This window comes from Pseudophryne corroboree, chromosome 3 (genome assembly GCF_028390025.1).
Source record: "Pseudophryne corroboree isolate aPseCor3 chromosome 3, aPseCor3.hap2, whole genome shotgun sequence".
In the NCBI taxonomy this organism is placed as follows: domain Eukaryota; kingdom Metazoa; phylum Chordata; class Amphibia; order Anura; family Myobatrachidae; genus Pseudophryne; species Pseudophryne corroboree.
The window spans coordinates 579,047,161-579,063,177 of NC_086446.1; the positions used below are offsets into that span (position 1 = coordinate 579,047,161).

General features: G+C 47.5%; 1 protein-coding gene across 8 annotated transcripts in view; it reads left to right on the forward strand.

Annotated features, from left to right (window-relative positions):
• Positions 1–16,017, forward strand: part of GBF1 (golgi brefeldin A resistant guanine nucleotide exchange factor 1) — a 530,929-nt gene that overhangs the window by 413,597 nt on the left and 101,315 nt on the right. For all 8 annotated transcript variants that reach the window (XM_063961386.1, XM_063961388.1, XM_063961387.1 and 5 more), the window contains 3 exons: positions 4,570–4,663; positions 5,005–5,181; positions 6,959–7,023. In XM_063961386.1, coding sequence (XP_063817456.1) covers positions 4,570–4,663; positions 5,005–5,181; positions 6,959–7,023 — 336 coding nt within the window. The remainder of the gene's footprint in view (positions 1–4,569; positions 4,664–5,004; positions 5,182–6,958; positions 7,024–16,017) is intronic.

The window sequence follows — 16,017 nt, forward strand, 5'->3', positions numbered from 1 at the left end:
CGAAAGATAGAGACTACCCTAAAATCTATATACACTGCAGCCGGCCTTTCACAAAGACCGGCCATTGCGGGTTGCTGGATGACCCATGCTATTCATTCTTGGGCCACGCAAATTCAGGGGGGCCTCTCGGGGGATATGTTCTTATACTATGGTAACCCTCCTGAAGCACATTCAGGACACTACCCGTGTCCTCTGTGACTCCCTCAAGGAGATGGGGAACATTAATGCTCGGACGTCTGCCATGGCGGTGTCGGCATGCAGGGCCTTGTGGTTGCGTTTGTGGATTGCGGACGCAGAATCCAAATGTAATGTTAATCCCTCCTCTCTTCTGGGAAATGGCTTTTTGGTGTTGAACTGGATGCATGGATTTCCAAAGTTAAGGCTGGGAAATCCACGTTTCTACCCTCTGGGGCCCTGCCTGCGAGACGCTCCTATTCGGGACTGTCTGTCCAGTCCTTTCGGTCTCGCACATTTCGATCGAAGGCCTGAGGTGCCTCCGATGTGGCTAGAGGCACCAGAGGTAAGTCCAAAAAAAACTGCAAGTACCAGTTCTCAGGAACAGTCCACCAGTTCTGCTTCCACTAAGGCCCCAGCATGACGGTGCCCACCGATCCCCCGAGAGGACCTCGAGGTGGGAGCCCGACTGCGTCACTTCAGCCGCGAGGATGCCTGGGTCAGGGAGCTCGTCTCTCAAGGCTACAAGCTGGAGTTCAACAGTACTCCCCCCCCCCCCCCCCCCCCCCCTTTCCCCTTTTCTCCCCCAACAATTTTTCAAATCAAGCTTACCAGCTTTGGAGGATATGCCAGTTACTGTGCAACAGGCTATCCGAAAGTTGGTCCAGTCCCACGTCATTGCTCCAGTACCGCAACACGGCAAGGGGTTTTACTCAAACCTGTTTGTGGTGCCGAAGCCGGACGGTTCGGTCAGACCCATCCTGAATCTGAAATCCTTGAATCCTTATTTGAGGGTGTTCAAGTTCAAAATGGAATCCCTGCGAGCAGTGATTGCGGGCCTGGAGGAACAGGAATTTATAGTCTCCTTGGATATCAAGGACGCTTATCTCCATATTCCGATTTGGCCTCCTCATCAGGCGTACCTGCGGTTTGCCCTGCTGGACGATCACTTCCAATTCCAGGCACTGCCCTTCGGCCTGTCAACAGCCTCAAGGGTATTCACAAAGGTGATGGCGGAGATGATGCTTCAACTCCGGGTCCAGGGAATCACTGTGGTCCCTTATCTGGACGATCTTCTGATAAAGGCGAGATCCAGGGAGCTTTTGTTGCTCCATATTGACTGCACCATCCGTCTTCTGTCCGACCATGGGACGATCCTCAACTTACAGAAGTCCCACTTGCAGCCAACTCAGAGGCTCCTGTTCCTAGGGATGTTGCTGAATACTGTGGCCCAGAAAGTATTTCTAACACTTCAGGAAATGGTCCGCATGGTGCTCCGACCTATTCAAGCGTCCGTACATCTCTGCATAAGATTGTTGGGAAAGATGGTTGCCTCATACGAAGCAATCCAGTATGGGAGGTTTCATGCCAGAACGTTTTAGTTGGATCTCCCGAGCAAGTGGTCCGGATTGCATCTCCAGATGCACCGGATGATTCAGCTGTCACCTCAGGCCAGGATTTCCCTCCTGTGGTGGCTACAGTCCTCCAGTCTCCTGCAGAGCAGGAGTTTCAGGATTCAGTATTGTACCCTCCTCACGACAGATGCGAGTCTGAGAGAATGGGGAGCAGTCACTCAAGAGGCGCAGTTCCAGGGCAGGTGGTCAGCCCACGAAAGCCTCCTTCCAATCAACATTCTGGAACTTCGGGCAATCTACAATGCTCTACTTCAAGCCTCTCCTCTGCTCAAGGATCTCGGAATCCAGGTACAGTCGGACAACGTCACGGCGGTGGCATATATCAATTGACAAGGAGAGACAAAAAGCAGAGCCAGCATGCGAGAGGTGTCAAAGATACTCCTCTGGGTGGAAAGAAATGCAAGAGACATGTCAGTAATCTTCATTCCAGGTGTGGGAGGCGGTCTTTCTGAGTCATCACGATCTCCACCCGGGGGAGTGGGGGCTCCACCAGCTGGTGTTCCAGCAGATCATCGACCGGTGGGGTATACATGATGGCTTCTCGTCTCAACAAGAAACTTCCCTGGTATTGCTCGCGGACCAGAGACCCTCAGGCGAGAGCAGTGGACGCACTGGTGTCGCTTTGGCCGTACTGGCTGGTCTATCTGTTTCCTCCGATCCCATTGCTCCCAAGAGTGCTAAAGCGAATCAGGAATTGCCCCGGATTGGCCTCTGAGGGCGTGGTACGCGGATCTTCTGGACATGTCCGTCAAAGACCCTTGGCCTCTACCACTCAGAAGAGATCTTCTACAAGGGCCGTTCGTCTACCCTGACTTATGGCAACTTTGTTTTGACGGCATGGAGGTTGAGCGGAACATCCTAGCTCACAAAGGCTTTTCCAAGAAGGTTATTGCAACCATGGTTCAGGCCGGGAACCTTGTGACGTCAAAACACTATCATCATATCTGGAGGAGGTATGTCTGTTGGTGCGAGGAATGCACGTATCCGCCTGCAGAGTTTCACTTGGTGCGTTTCCTAAATTTCTTGCAGGCTGGTGTGGATAAGGGCTTACGTCTGGGTTCCATTAAGGTCCAGATTTCAACTCTCTACATTTTCTTTCAGGAGAAATTGGCAGTGTTGCCAGAAATTCATACCCTTTTGCAAGGGGTACTCCACATACAACCTCCCTTTGTGCCGCCTACGGCGCCCTGGGTTTTGGATGTAGTGTTGAAATTTTTACAGTCCTCCTGGTTTGAACCTCTGACGACGGTAGAAGGCAAGTACCTCACGTGGAAGACAGTGATGTTACTGGCCCTGGCTTCTGCTCGACGTGTTTCAGAATTAGGGGCCTTATCGTGTAAAAGCCCGGTCTTTTACGAGGACAGAGCGGATCTCCGGACTAGACAGCAGTTCCTGCCGAAGGTTGTCTCCGCGTTTCAACTGAATCAGCCTATTGTGGTTCCGTCCAGTTCTAACGCTTCTGCTCCTCCGGAGGCATTGGATGCTGTGCGTGCCTTGAAGATATATGTCAAGTGTACAGCTGGGGTCACAATGATGGATTCCTTGTTCATGCTCTATGATGCGCAGAAGAAGGGTTGCCCTGCTTCAAAGCAGACCATTGCTCGTCGGATTAGACTTACTATCCAACAGGCCTATGTGTCGGCAGCCTTACCTGTTCCTAAGTCTTTAAAGGCCCACCCTACTAGATCAGTGGGCTCTTCCTGGGCGGCTGCCCGTGGAGTCTTGGCCTTGCAACTATGCCGAGCTGTTACCTGGTCGGGGAAGAACACTTTTGTGGAGTTCTACAAATTTGATACCCTGGCCAAAAAAGGATACCCAGTTCGGGCAGGCGGTGCTGCAGCAGTTTTTCCAAGGTTCTTTTCCCCCCCACCCCCTTTAGCACTTTACTAGAAATGCAAGGAGAGAAACGGCTCATCTGGTTCAGAGACCGCTCTGCCCTCTAAGTCAGTAAGAGAACCAAAGAACAATATTCACAAAGATGTGAAACTTAATTTAAATTATCTTAAAACTTTTTTTTCTTCCTATTTTACATTCTGGACATTGTTTAATATTTACATAGGAAATAAAATATAATTGAGAGACTGGTTAAAAATATCTCCTACCCTCACAGCATAAATGGCTTTATACGTCTTGCTGGACAATATGATTTGGTGTAATTTGTAATCTAGATTCTGAGGCCTGTGAGAATACAAGTTTTAATTAGACTCTTAATAGCATCTATCATTTTTTTCATGTTCTAGCAGTTTATTTGTTGATGTCTTTTATCCATTCACCAAATGCCAGATTTCTACAAGGCTCTGCACATTGCTGTTTTTATAGTGTTCGCAAGCACAGTTGACTTGTGTTTAGGCATATTTAACAAAGTTGTGTGTTGAGATATTTATATAGCATATATTTATTATTCTATATAAATGCTTTATTTAAGTCATTCACATTCGTCCCTGGCCCATTGGAGCTCACAAGCCATATTCTCTACCATGTGGACCAAGATACACACTAGGGTGAATTTTTGGTCAGAATTGAATTATACTGCCAGGGTGTTTTTTTGTGGAGTGTGGGAGGAAACCAGAGCATCTGGAGGAAACCCAAGCAAACACAGGGAGAACATGCAAACAGCCTAGTGCCTTGATCAGGAGTTTAATTCACGACCTCAGAGCTGTGAGGCAGCAATGCTAACCACTACACAAGTTGTGCTGTTCACATAGATTCAATAGATCAAAGATGCAAGCTTGCGAGTAGGGCCCTCTTATCATTGTGTCTGTTATTACCCAGTTTTGTTTTATTCTGAATTGTAAAGCACAACACAGTACGCTGGCGCTATAGAAGTAATTGTTAATAAATATTTTTGTGTGGCTATACTTAGCTTGTAAAGTGAATACAAAGCACCATTGCTTGATATATATTTTTTTTGTTAAGAATAACCTGTGTGTGTATTTGGCACCAAGCGTTAATTACTTACTACAGCATTTCTTTATTTTAGGAAATGTGCAATGATATCTGCCCACTATGGACTGAGTGACGTCTTTGACAATCTCATAATTTCTCTGTGCAAGTTTACAACTCTTAGTAGTGAGGTAATTTTCCAATTTGTGATATGACGAACCACATGATCCCTACTTCTATATGACAAAATAGGAAAGGGAGTACAGTAAGTGCAGGCATAATATATACTGATGCTTAGGTGTAAATGTTTTAGCTGTGTTTGTGTAGACCTACAATGTTTCTTGGTTTTGGTAATCATAGATTTTACCTGTAGCATCAGCCCATGTGTATCTTTTATATACTGTACTTCGCTCTAACAGTGCAACATAAGAGCATGTACTGGATCCTTATGTTTGGGCTACAATAAGTAGTTAGAATTTTAACTTGTCGATACTTTGAGAACAAAAGCGATTCATTACCTCTCTTGCTGCAGGCGGTAGAGAACCTGCCCACTGTTTTTGGAAGCAACCCCAAGGCTCAGATTGCTGCCAAGACTGTGTTCCACCTAGCCCACCGGCATGGAGATATTCTGCGCGAGGGCTGGAAAAACATAATGGACTCAATGCTCCAACTGTTTAGAGCCGAGCTGCTGCCCAAGGGGATGGTTGAGGTGAGAAGTGTGTATATATAAGTTACTATACAGCTAAAATAGTTATATAAAGCTACATGTTACTAGTATAAAACTAGTTCAAGTCATGAAGCAACCTGTTTGAAAAAAAATAAAAAATTAACCCTTACTCTCCGATGACTTGCACAAAACGGTGGTAATCAGACCGCTGCTATCTCCAGCATAAGAGAGACATCTGGGTCTTGTATAACCTCTAGTAGCTCTGTTGATGATAATTCAGTGTGTTAATAATAAATAAAACATACTGGGGGGAATTCAATTGTTTGAAAAGTCAGTTGGGTGTCTGTTTTTCCTGTCTATTAGATAGGAAAAAACGGACGCCCAACTGACTTTTCAAACAATTGAATACCGCCCACTGTAGTCTATTTTGTTGTGAATTTCAAAAACAATGGATATATACAGTACATTTGGTTAATAAAGATTTATTAAGTTTAAAGGTTACTATTACATTTTGTTATGGCTCAAACCATACTCCAAGCCCCTTTTATTAGACTGAACACTAAAATTTGTTTTTGTGGGATATAAGATGACTAAATTAATGGGTACCCTTAATGTGCAATTTTGCACGGACCTCTGGCAGAATAGGGGTTAAAATATTTCTCAATGGGTTGTTTCAGCCAAAACTAACCTGTGCATTATAAATTACAAATGAATACAAGTAGCACAATTTTACTCTGGAAAAGAGATAGTGATAGGCACTGTATAAAAATAAAATAGAAAATCTTAAAATTATCTTTAATAGGAACATGGTAGCTTAACAGATGGGCATAGCTTATTATTGAAAGCACTAAATTGAGTACTGTACGGCTTGTTGAATTATATGCTACAGTTTTGACAGCCAGTTTATATCATTTTCTTGCTATAAATCACATTGTTTATACCAGAGGTTCTCAAACTCGGTCCTCAGGACCCCACACAGTGCATATTTTGCAGGTAACCCAGCAGGTGCACAGGTGTATTAATTACTCACTGGCACATTTTAAAAGGCCCACAGGTGGAGATAATTATTTCACTTGCAATTATGTGAGGAGACCTGCAAAACATGCACTGTGTGGGGTCCTGAGGACCGAGTTTGAGAACCTGTGGTTTATACAATAGGTCTTAGAAAAAATCAAATTCCAACTGAGATTGGGATGTTTTAATTGTTAGAATGTCAAAATCTGGTTGTAGAAAGACCACATCCCAATTGTTCGGTTATGCTAACAACCTCTACAAGATATCAAGCCTTTTGCCTTTTTAAATGTTTCATGTGTGTAAAGATGTTATTCTGCCTCCGCCCGTACAAGTTCTAGGACATTCCATTGGTTTCAGTTAACAATTGTATTGAAGGGTTTTCTTGTTCACAGTGTGAAAGTCCTAAGGTGCATACACACTTGGCGTTTTTGCCCAGTGAGTATGCAGAGAGATGATGTGAAAATCGCTGGCCGGAAAAAAAAATGCACAGTGCATACACACCGAGCGATTTCACCCAGCCCAGCGATTTTCATGGTGGTGAACCACTTACAACAGCAGGAGACTGTGGAAAGTGGTTAATTCGGCCGGTAAAACAGGTCGACGGACACACCAGGCGATTTTGAGCTCAAAGTAGCTGAAAACGCCAAAAGTGAGCGACTTTGAGCTCTAAATCGCCTAGTGTGTATGGGCCCTTTATTCTCCATGAAAATATTCGGTGTGAATGTGAGGTCTTAATAAAAATATTGAACCATGAATTTCATTAAAAAATTGTTGCAGTTAACTGGAAATTTGTTCAATGTTTCAGGTTGAAGACTATGTCGACCCCAATGGAAAAATTTCACTTCAACGGGAGGAAATTCCTGCAAACCGGTAAGCAGACTATTGTAGTCAGAGGGGGTTGGAAATAATTAAATATGTTTTTGTTTTTTCTCTAACGTCCTAGAGGATGCTGGGGACTCCGTAAGGACCATGGGGAATAGACTGGCTCCGCAGGAGATAGGGCACTTTAAGAAAGCTTTGGATTCTGGGTGTGCACTGGCTCCTCCCTCTATGTCCCTCCTCCAGACCTCAGTTTTACACTGTGCCCAGAGGATGAAGGGCGCACTGCAGGGAGCTCTCTTGAGTTCTTTGCTACAGAAAGCATTTTTGTTTGGATTTTTACTTTTTCACAGGGAGCACTTCTGGCAACAGGCTCCCTGCATCGAGGGACTGAGGAGAGAAGGGCAGACCTACTTAACTTCCTCGGCTACTGGACACCATTAGCTTCAGAGGGGGTGAACACAGGTTCGTCCTGGGCGTCCACCCCGGAGCCACGCCGCCGTTCTCCTCACAGAGCCAGAAGAACAGAAGCAAGAAGACGTCTCAGGGGGCAGAAGCCTTCAGCTTCACAGAGGTAACGCACAGCACTGCAGCTATGTGTCATTGCTCCACATCACCTCACACACTCCGGTCACTGTATGGGTGCAGGGTGCAGGGGGGCTGCCCTGGGCAGCAATAATAACACCTCTTAGATGGCAAATAGGTATATACATGTACAGCTGGACACTGTACATGTATATAATTGAGCCCCCGCCATTTTACACGATTTTGAGCGGGACAGAAGCCCGCCGCCGAGGGGGCGGGGCTTCTCCCTCAGCACTCACCAGCGCCATTTCTCTCTCCACAGAACGCTGAGAGGAAGCTCCCCGGACTCTCCCCTGCTTACACACGATGAAGGGAGTTTAAAAAGAGAGGGGGGGGGGCACATAATTGGCGGATAAAGTATAATACAGCGCTGCTGGGGAAAAGCATTCTGTGTTGGTCTCCAGATTGTTGCGCTGGGGTGTGTGCTGGCATACTCTCTCTCTGTCTCTCCAAAGGGCCTTTCAGGGGATACTGTCTTCAGAAAAAGTTTCCCTGGGTGTGTGCAGTGTGTCGGTACGTGTGTGTCGACATGTTTGATGAGGAAGGCTCGCTTAATGTGGAGGGGGAGTGTTTGAATGTCAGGTCGCCGTCGGCAAAGCCGACACCGGACTAGGTGGATATGCTGAATGTCTTGAATGCAAATGTAAATCTCCGGCATAAAAGATTAGACAAGGCTGAAGCTAGGGATCAGTCAGGTAGCCAGTCCGTGCCTGTCCCTGTGGTGCCAGGACCTTCAGGGTCTCAAAAGCGCCCCATATCCCAGGTCGCGGACACAGATTCCGACACAGATACTGACTCTAGTGTCGACTATAAAGATACAAAATTGCAGCCGAAGGTGGCAAAAGGTATTAGGTACATGATTATTGCCATAAAAGAGGTTTTGCATATCACGGAGGAACCCCCTGTCCCTGACACGAGGGTTCACATGTATAAAGGGAAAAAGCCTGAGGTCCCGTTTCCGTCCTTATTTGAGCTAAGTGAATTATGCGAAAAGGCTTGGGAATCTCTGGATAGGAGACTCCATGTTCCCAAAAGGATTCTCATGGTGTATCCTTTTCCACAGAAGGATCGGATACGATGGGAATCTGCGCCTAAAGTAGACAAGGCGCTGACACGCTTATCCAAGAAGGTGGCACTGCCTTCTCCGGATACTGCTTCCCTCAAGGAACCTGCTGATCGCAAGCAGGAAATTATCATGAAGCACATTTACACACATTCAGGAACTATAGTTAGGCCGGCCATGGCGTCGGCCTGGGTTTGTAGTGCTGTCGTGGCATGGGCAGACTCCTAATCTACGGAGATGGACACCTTAGATAGGGATACCATTCTAATGACCATGGAGCATATCAGAGATGCTGCCTTGTATATGATGGATGCTCAGAGAGACTGTTTACTAAGCTCTAGAATAAACGCTATGTCTATTTCTGCTAGGCGGCTCTTGTGGACTCGACAGTGGACGGGAGACGCCGACTCAAAGCGGCATATGAAGTCATTGCCTTACAAGGGGGAGGAGTTGTTTGGAGAAGGCCTCTCGGACCTAGTCTCTACTGCTACGGCCGGTAAATCGAATTTTTTACCTTATGTTCCCCCGCAGCATTCTAAGAAGGTACCACATTATCAAATGCAGTCCTTTCGTTCCAATAAAAACAAGAAGGTACGAGGATCGTCCTTCGTTGCCAGAGGTAAAGGCAAGGGAAAAAAGCTGCACTCAGCTAGTTCCCAGGAGCAGAAGTCCTCCCCTACTTCCGCAAAGTCCACAGCATGACGCTGGGGCTTTCCGGGGGGGGGGGGGGGTCAGATCAAGTGGGGACACGTCTTCGTCTTTTCAGCCACGTCTGGGTTCAATCACAGGTGGATCCCTGGGCAATAGAGATTGTTTCCCAGGGATACAGACTGGAATTCGAAGACATGCCCCCTCGCCGGTTTTTCAAATCGGCTCTGCCGGCTTCCCCGTCAGAGAGGGAGCTAGTGTTAGCGGCAATTCACAAATTGTACATTCAACAGGTGATAATCAAGGTTCCTCATCTCCAGCAAGGAGAGGGTTATTATTCATCCCTGTTTGTGGTACCGAATCCGGACGGTTCGGTCAGACCCATTCTAAATCTAAAATCCCTGAACCTGTACTTGAAGAGGTTCAAGTTCAAAATAGAATCGCTCAGAATGGTCATCGCCAGCCTGGAGGGAGGGGATTGGATGGTGTCCCTGGACATAAAGGATGCGTACCTTCATGTTCCGATTTTCCCCCCTCACCAGGCGTTTCTGAGATTGCAGTACAGGATTGTCACTACCAATTTCAGACGTTGCCGTTTGGTCTTTCCACGGCCCCGAGAAATTTTCACCAAGGTAATGGCGGAAATGATGGTGCTCCTGCGCAAGCAGGGAGTCACAATTATCCCGTACTTGGACGATCTCCTTATAAAGGCGAGATCTCGGGAGAAGTTGCTGGACAGCGTGTCTCTGTCCATGAAGACGTTGCAGATGCACGGCTGGATTCTCAATTTACCGAAATCCCAACTAGTACCTGCAACGCGTCTGACCTTTTTGGGCCTGATTCTAGACACAGACCAAAAAAGAGTTTTTCTTCCGGTGGAGAAGGCTCAGGACCTTTTAAAGCCAAAAAAGGTTTCGGTGCATCATTGCACAAAGGTTCTGGGGAAGATGGTGGCTTCATACGAGGCCATCCCCTTCGGCAGGTTCCATGCGAGGACTTTCCAATGGGACCTATTGGACAGATGGTCCGGGTCCCATCTACATATGCAGAAACGGATCACCCTGTCTCCCAGGGCCAGGGTTTCTCTCCTGTGGTGGCTGCACGGTGCTCACCTCCTAGAGGGTCGCAGGTTCGGCATTTAGGACTGGATCCTGGTGACCACGGACGCGAGCCTCCGAGGTTGGGGGGCTGTCGCACTGGGAAGAAATTTCCAAGGTCTCTGGTCAAGCCTAGAGACTTGTCTCCACATCAATGTCCTGGAGTTAAGGGCCATTTACAACGCCCTACGCCAGGCGGAGGAATGGCTTCAGAACAAACCGGTTCTGATTCAGTCGGACAATATCACGGCAGTGGCTCATGTAAACCGCCAAGGCGGCACAAGGAGCAGAGTGGCCATGGCAGAGGCGACCAGGATTCTGCGCTGGGCGGAAGGCCATGTAAGCGCACTATCAGCAGTGTTCATTCCGGGGGTGGACAACTGGGAGGTGGACTTCCTCAGCAGGCACGACCTGCATCCGGGAGAGTGGGGACTTCATCAAGAAGTCTTCACACAGATCGTGGATCGGTGGGGACTGCCTCAAATAGACATGATGGCGTCCCGTCTCAACAAAAAGCTAAAGAGGTATTGCGCCAGGTCAAGAGACCCTCAGGCGGTAGCGGTAGACGCTCTGGTGACACCATGGGTGTTCAGATCGGTCTATGTGTTTCCTCCTCTGCCTCTCATACCCAAGGTGTTGAGATTAATAAGACTAAGAAGGGTCAGAACAATTCTCATTGTTCCAGATTGGCCAAGGAGGACTTGGTATCCGGATCTGCAAGAGTTGCTCACAGAAGATCCGTGGCCTCTTCCTCTAAGGCAGGACCTGCTGCAGCAGGGGCCCTGTCTGTTCCAAGACTTACCGCGGCTGCGTTTGACGGCATGGCGGTTGAACGCCGGATCCTAGCTGAAAAAGGGATTCCGGAGGAGGTCATTCCTACCCTGATCAAGGCTAGGAAGGATGTTACATCGAAACATTATCACCGTATATGGCGGAAATATGTTTCTTGGTGTGAGGCCAGAGCTTCTCCTACGGAGGAGTTCCATTTGGGCCGTCTGCTTCACTTCCTTCAAACGGGAGTGAATTTGGGCCTAAAGTTAGGGTCCATAAAGGTCCAAATTTCGGCCTTATCCATTTTCTTTCAAAGAGAATTGGCTTCTCTTCCTGAAGTACAGACTTTTGTGAAGGGAGTGCTGCATATTCAGCCTCCCTTTGTACCTCCGGTGGCGCCTTGGGATCTTAACGTGGTATTAAGTTTCCTCAAGTCACCTTGGTTTGAACCACTCAAAACAGTGGAGTTGAAATACCTCACTTGGAAAGTGGTCATGTTGTTGGCCTTAGCTACTGCAAGGCGTGTTTCGGAATTAGCGGCTTTATCATATAAAAGCCCATACCTGATTTTTCACGTGGATAGGGCAGAGTTGAGGACTCGTCCTCAATTTCTGCCCAAGGTGGTCTCATCTTTTCATATGAACCAACCTATTGTCGTGCCTGTGGCTACACGGGACTTGGAGGACTCCGAGTCCCTGGATGTGGTCAGGGCTTTGAAGATTTACGTGACCAGAACAGCTAGGATCATGAAGACTGAAGCTCTGTTTGTTCTGTATGCGGCCAACAAGGTTGGCGCTCCTGCTTCAAAGCAGACAATTGCTCTCTGGATCTGTAACACGATGCAGCAGGCGCATTCTACGGCAGGATTGCCATTGCCTAAATCGGTTAAGGCCCATTCCACTAGGAAGGTGGGCTCTTCTTGGGCGGCTGCCCGAGGGGTCTCGGCACTACAACTGTGCCGAGCTGCTACTTGGTCGGGGTCAAACACCTTTGCAAAGTTCTATAAGTTTGATACCCTGGCTGAGGAGGACCTCCTGTTTGCTCAATCGGTGCTGCAGAGTCATCCGCACTCTCCCGCCCGTTTGGGAGCTTTGGTATAATCCCCATGGTCCTTACGGAGTCCCCAGCATCCTCTAGGACGTTAGAGAAAATAGGATTTTACTTACCGGTAAATCTATTTCTCGTAGTCCGTAGAGGATGCTGGGCGCCCGTCCCAAGTGCGGACTTCTTCTGCAAGACTTATATATAGTTATTGCTTACATAAGGGTTATGCTGTAGTCGGTCGGACTTGAACCGAGGCTATGTTACTTGTTCATACTGTTAACTGGGTAGTTTATCACAAGTTATACGGTGTGGCTGGTATGAATCTCGCCCTTAGGTTACATAAATCCTTTCCTCATACTGTTCATATCCTCTGGGCACAGTTTCTCTAACTGAGGTCTGGAGGAGGGACATAGAGGGAGGAGCCAGTGCACACCCAGAATCCAAAGCTTTCTTAAAGTGCCCTATCTCCTGCGGAGCTAGTCTATTCCCCATGGTCCTTACGGAGTCCCCAGCATCCTCTACGGACTACAAGAAATAGATTTACCGGTAAGTAAAATCCTATTTTTATAACCTACCTGGTGTTACCCATGCCAACAGATGCCTTGTTTTCAAGAGGTTTAAAACAGTGTATGATTTGAATTAAAGGGATCATCTTGTGTAAATTTTTATAACCTACCTGGTGTTACCCATGCCAACAGATGCCTTGTTTTCAAGAGGTTTAAAACAGTGTATGATTTGAATTAAAGGGATCATCTTGTGTAAATTTGGACCAATTCCAATGGTATAGGTAGCACATTGTGTAGCCATCACAGCCTCTGAAAACAGCAATGCTTAACACAGGGAGGGTCTGTAGGATTTAGTACCATGTTTAAAAAGGGAGCAACTTGCACCTTGGCAAAAGCATGTCTTTGCAGGTGGGGTGATGCGAAATGTGTAGAGAGATATATAGTTGGGTGTGGCATGTCCTAGCTTAAGTCCAAATTTCAGGGTCACAAGGCTGCCACATACATGTGTCCTTACATGTTTGATGCACTCACGCCAAACAGCCCCTCTTGGCACGCCAGGTCTCGTTAGAATATTCTAGCATTGGGCATTGTTTTTGCTTCTTTTCTGCCGAAAATTTCTAATGTGTGCACAACTGAATCTGAATCGTTACACAAAGTGCTATGTATACAGACTCCGTCACACACAATATACAAGTGTCCTATATTAAATTATTCAGCAGTCTCCTCATGTGTCCTAGCTGCATTCGCATTGCGAATAATACACATTATCAGCAAAAACACACCTGTCATTTGCAGTGTTGCACGGGACCTGGTAGCTCACTCACACCAGGCATGTAATGCTGCATGGCGTATTGAGACTGGATGTATGAGGACACATCTGTACAAAAGCATTCAGTATGTTTCCTGCAAATAAATTATGTATTTGCACCCCTTGTTATTGTTTTCAGAATGTTTTTAAAAAATGTGTCACTTGATAAATGCAAACACCTCTACAAGTAAAATCTGCACTATTCCCTAGTACAGTGTTTTACCAGCTTTGGTCCTCCAGGCCTACCATCAGAACCAGGTTTTAAGAATATCTGTAGTAGATTACAGATGTTTCCTCATACACACCTAGCCACAATATGCCATACAGCGCAGGACACCCATTGCGACTCAGCCACATCAAGCGGTGTAGCATACCAGCTTTTTCTTAGAGTTGTGTCTCTTCATCATATCACAGACCCAGCGAAACACCGCTCATAGGGGGTCATTCCGACCTGATCGCTCCCTGCAGTTTATCGCAGCGATCGGGTCGGATCTGCGCATGTGGCGCATGCTGGACGGCCGAAGGACGTTGTACTGTAGCGATCGCCTCTGCCTGATTGACAGGCAGAGGCGGTCGCTGGGCGGGAGGGGACTGGACGGCGGCATGAAGCTGCCGTTTAGGGGCTGCGGTCCGGCCAAAGCAGGAGGGCCGGTCCGTTGGGGGGGGGGGGGGGCGCTGCTGTGCGATGCTTTTGCATTTCTGCAGGGGGGGGGGGGGGGGGCACTCACATGTGGGGCAGACTAGCCCTGTGCTGGGCATCCCCCCGTCTGTCTGAGTGCCTGATCGTAGCTGTGCTAAATTTAGCACGGCTACGATCAACTCGGAATGACCCCCATAATGTACTACAGACATCGGGATGTTCGTTTAACTGCACAGGAATTAGCCTTAAAAACATAGAAAGTCACAGGTGAAGCGCAATTTGAGTTGGCATGAAAAACACTGTGGCATAGAGACGGTGCTGAGCGTTTTCTCAGGGGGCTCCTCTGCAGTTCTTATTTGTTTATTTAGAGGTAGCTTTCCAGTTAAGTGCCTTTCTCTGCAGCGCTTGATGTGGAATTATTCCTCTGGGGGAACCCTTTCACTGGCAGCACGGGTAGTGAATTGGGGCCATGAAATGTAATCAGGTAGATGCAGAAGCACCAGGGGAGCGCTAAGGTAAGTAATTTGTCTCTACACGTACTGGCAAGGGTGTAGGTAATTAAGCTGTTGTCAGCCCCTGGGTAGTGCCGGCTTCAGATCTGCTTATGAGATGCATTCAGGTGGGAATTGTTTATCAGCGACAGCACCACTAGGCATACTGTAGGTGATCCGGAAGGAGGCTTACCTTACCAAGGTAGTAGCTGTTGTAATGCTTGGATGGGAGGGAGTGTAGAACTCAAAACTGTCTAGCAGCTCTTCCCTGGCAGACTTCATTACTCCACAGCAAGGGTCAGTCTTTTGCTATATGAATCAGTCTTTTCAACCCAAGGGATCTCTTCTCTCAGTGGTTGTTGCTCAGGCGTTAAAATTATGTCTCAAAGCCACTAGATTTTAGAAAACCTGATGATCTTCTGGTCCCCTTTACTTCCTATACTCATGGTTGGCTTGCCTCAAGGCAAATGATCGGTAGATGATGAATAACATTTAGAACTCTTATGTTATGGCACAGAAATCTATTACTTGTGCATTTTACCATCTCAGTGAGAGCCTGGTAGAAAGTGTGACCCATGGCTTAGGCTAAGCAGCAGTGTTGTGCCACAGTGTCCTTGCTTAATCTTAAATTATGACCAGTTTGCAGCACTATAGGTTTACCCACCTGGGAAGCTTTGGTATGTTACCATTGTTTCTTTTTCCACCAAAGGATGACTTAAAAAAAAACATTTCTCTAACGTCCTAGTGGATGCTGGGGACTCCGTCAGGACCATGGGGATTAGCGGCTCCGCAGGAGACAGGGCACAAAAATAAAGCTTTAGGATCAGGTGGTGTGCACTGGCTCCTCCCCCTATGACCCTCCTCCAAGCCCCAGTTAGGTTTTTGTGCCCGTCCGAGCAGGGTGCAATCTAGGTGGCTCTCCTAAAGAGCTGCTTAGAAAAAGTTTTTAGGTTTTTTATTTTCAGTGAGTCCTGCTGGCAACAGGCTCACTGCAAAACTCACCTGCGTGCAGGATGGATTGGCTTCTTAGGCTACTGGACACCATTAGCTCCAGAGGGATCGAACACAGGCCCAGCCATGGAGTCCGGTCCCGGAGCCGCGCCGCCGACCCCCTTACAGATGCCGAAAAAAGGTCCAGAAACCGGCGGCAGAAGACTTTTCAGTCTTCATGAGGTAGCGCACAGCACTGCAGCTGTGCGCCATTGTTGTCACACACTTCACACCAGCGGTCACGGAGGGTGCAGGGCGCTGCAGGGGGCGCCCTGGGCAGCAATGAGAATACCTTGTTCTGGCTAAAAAATACATCACATATAGCCCTTGGGGCTATATGGATGTATTTAACCCCTGCCAGGTCTCACAAACTCCGGAGAAGAGCCTGCCGAAATAGGGGGC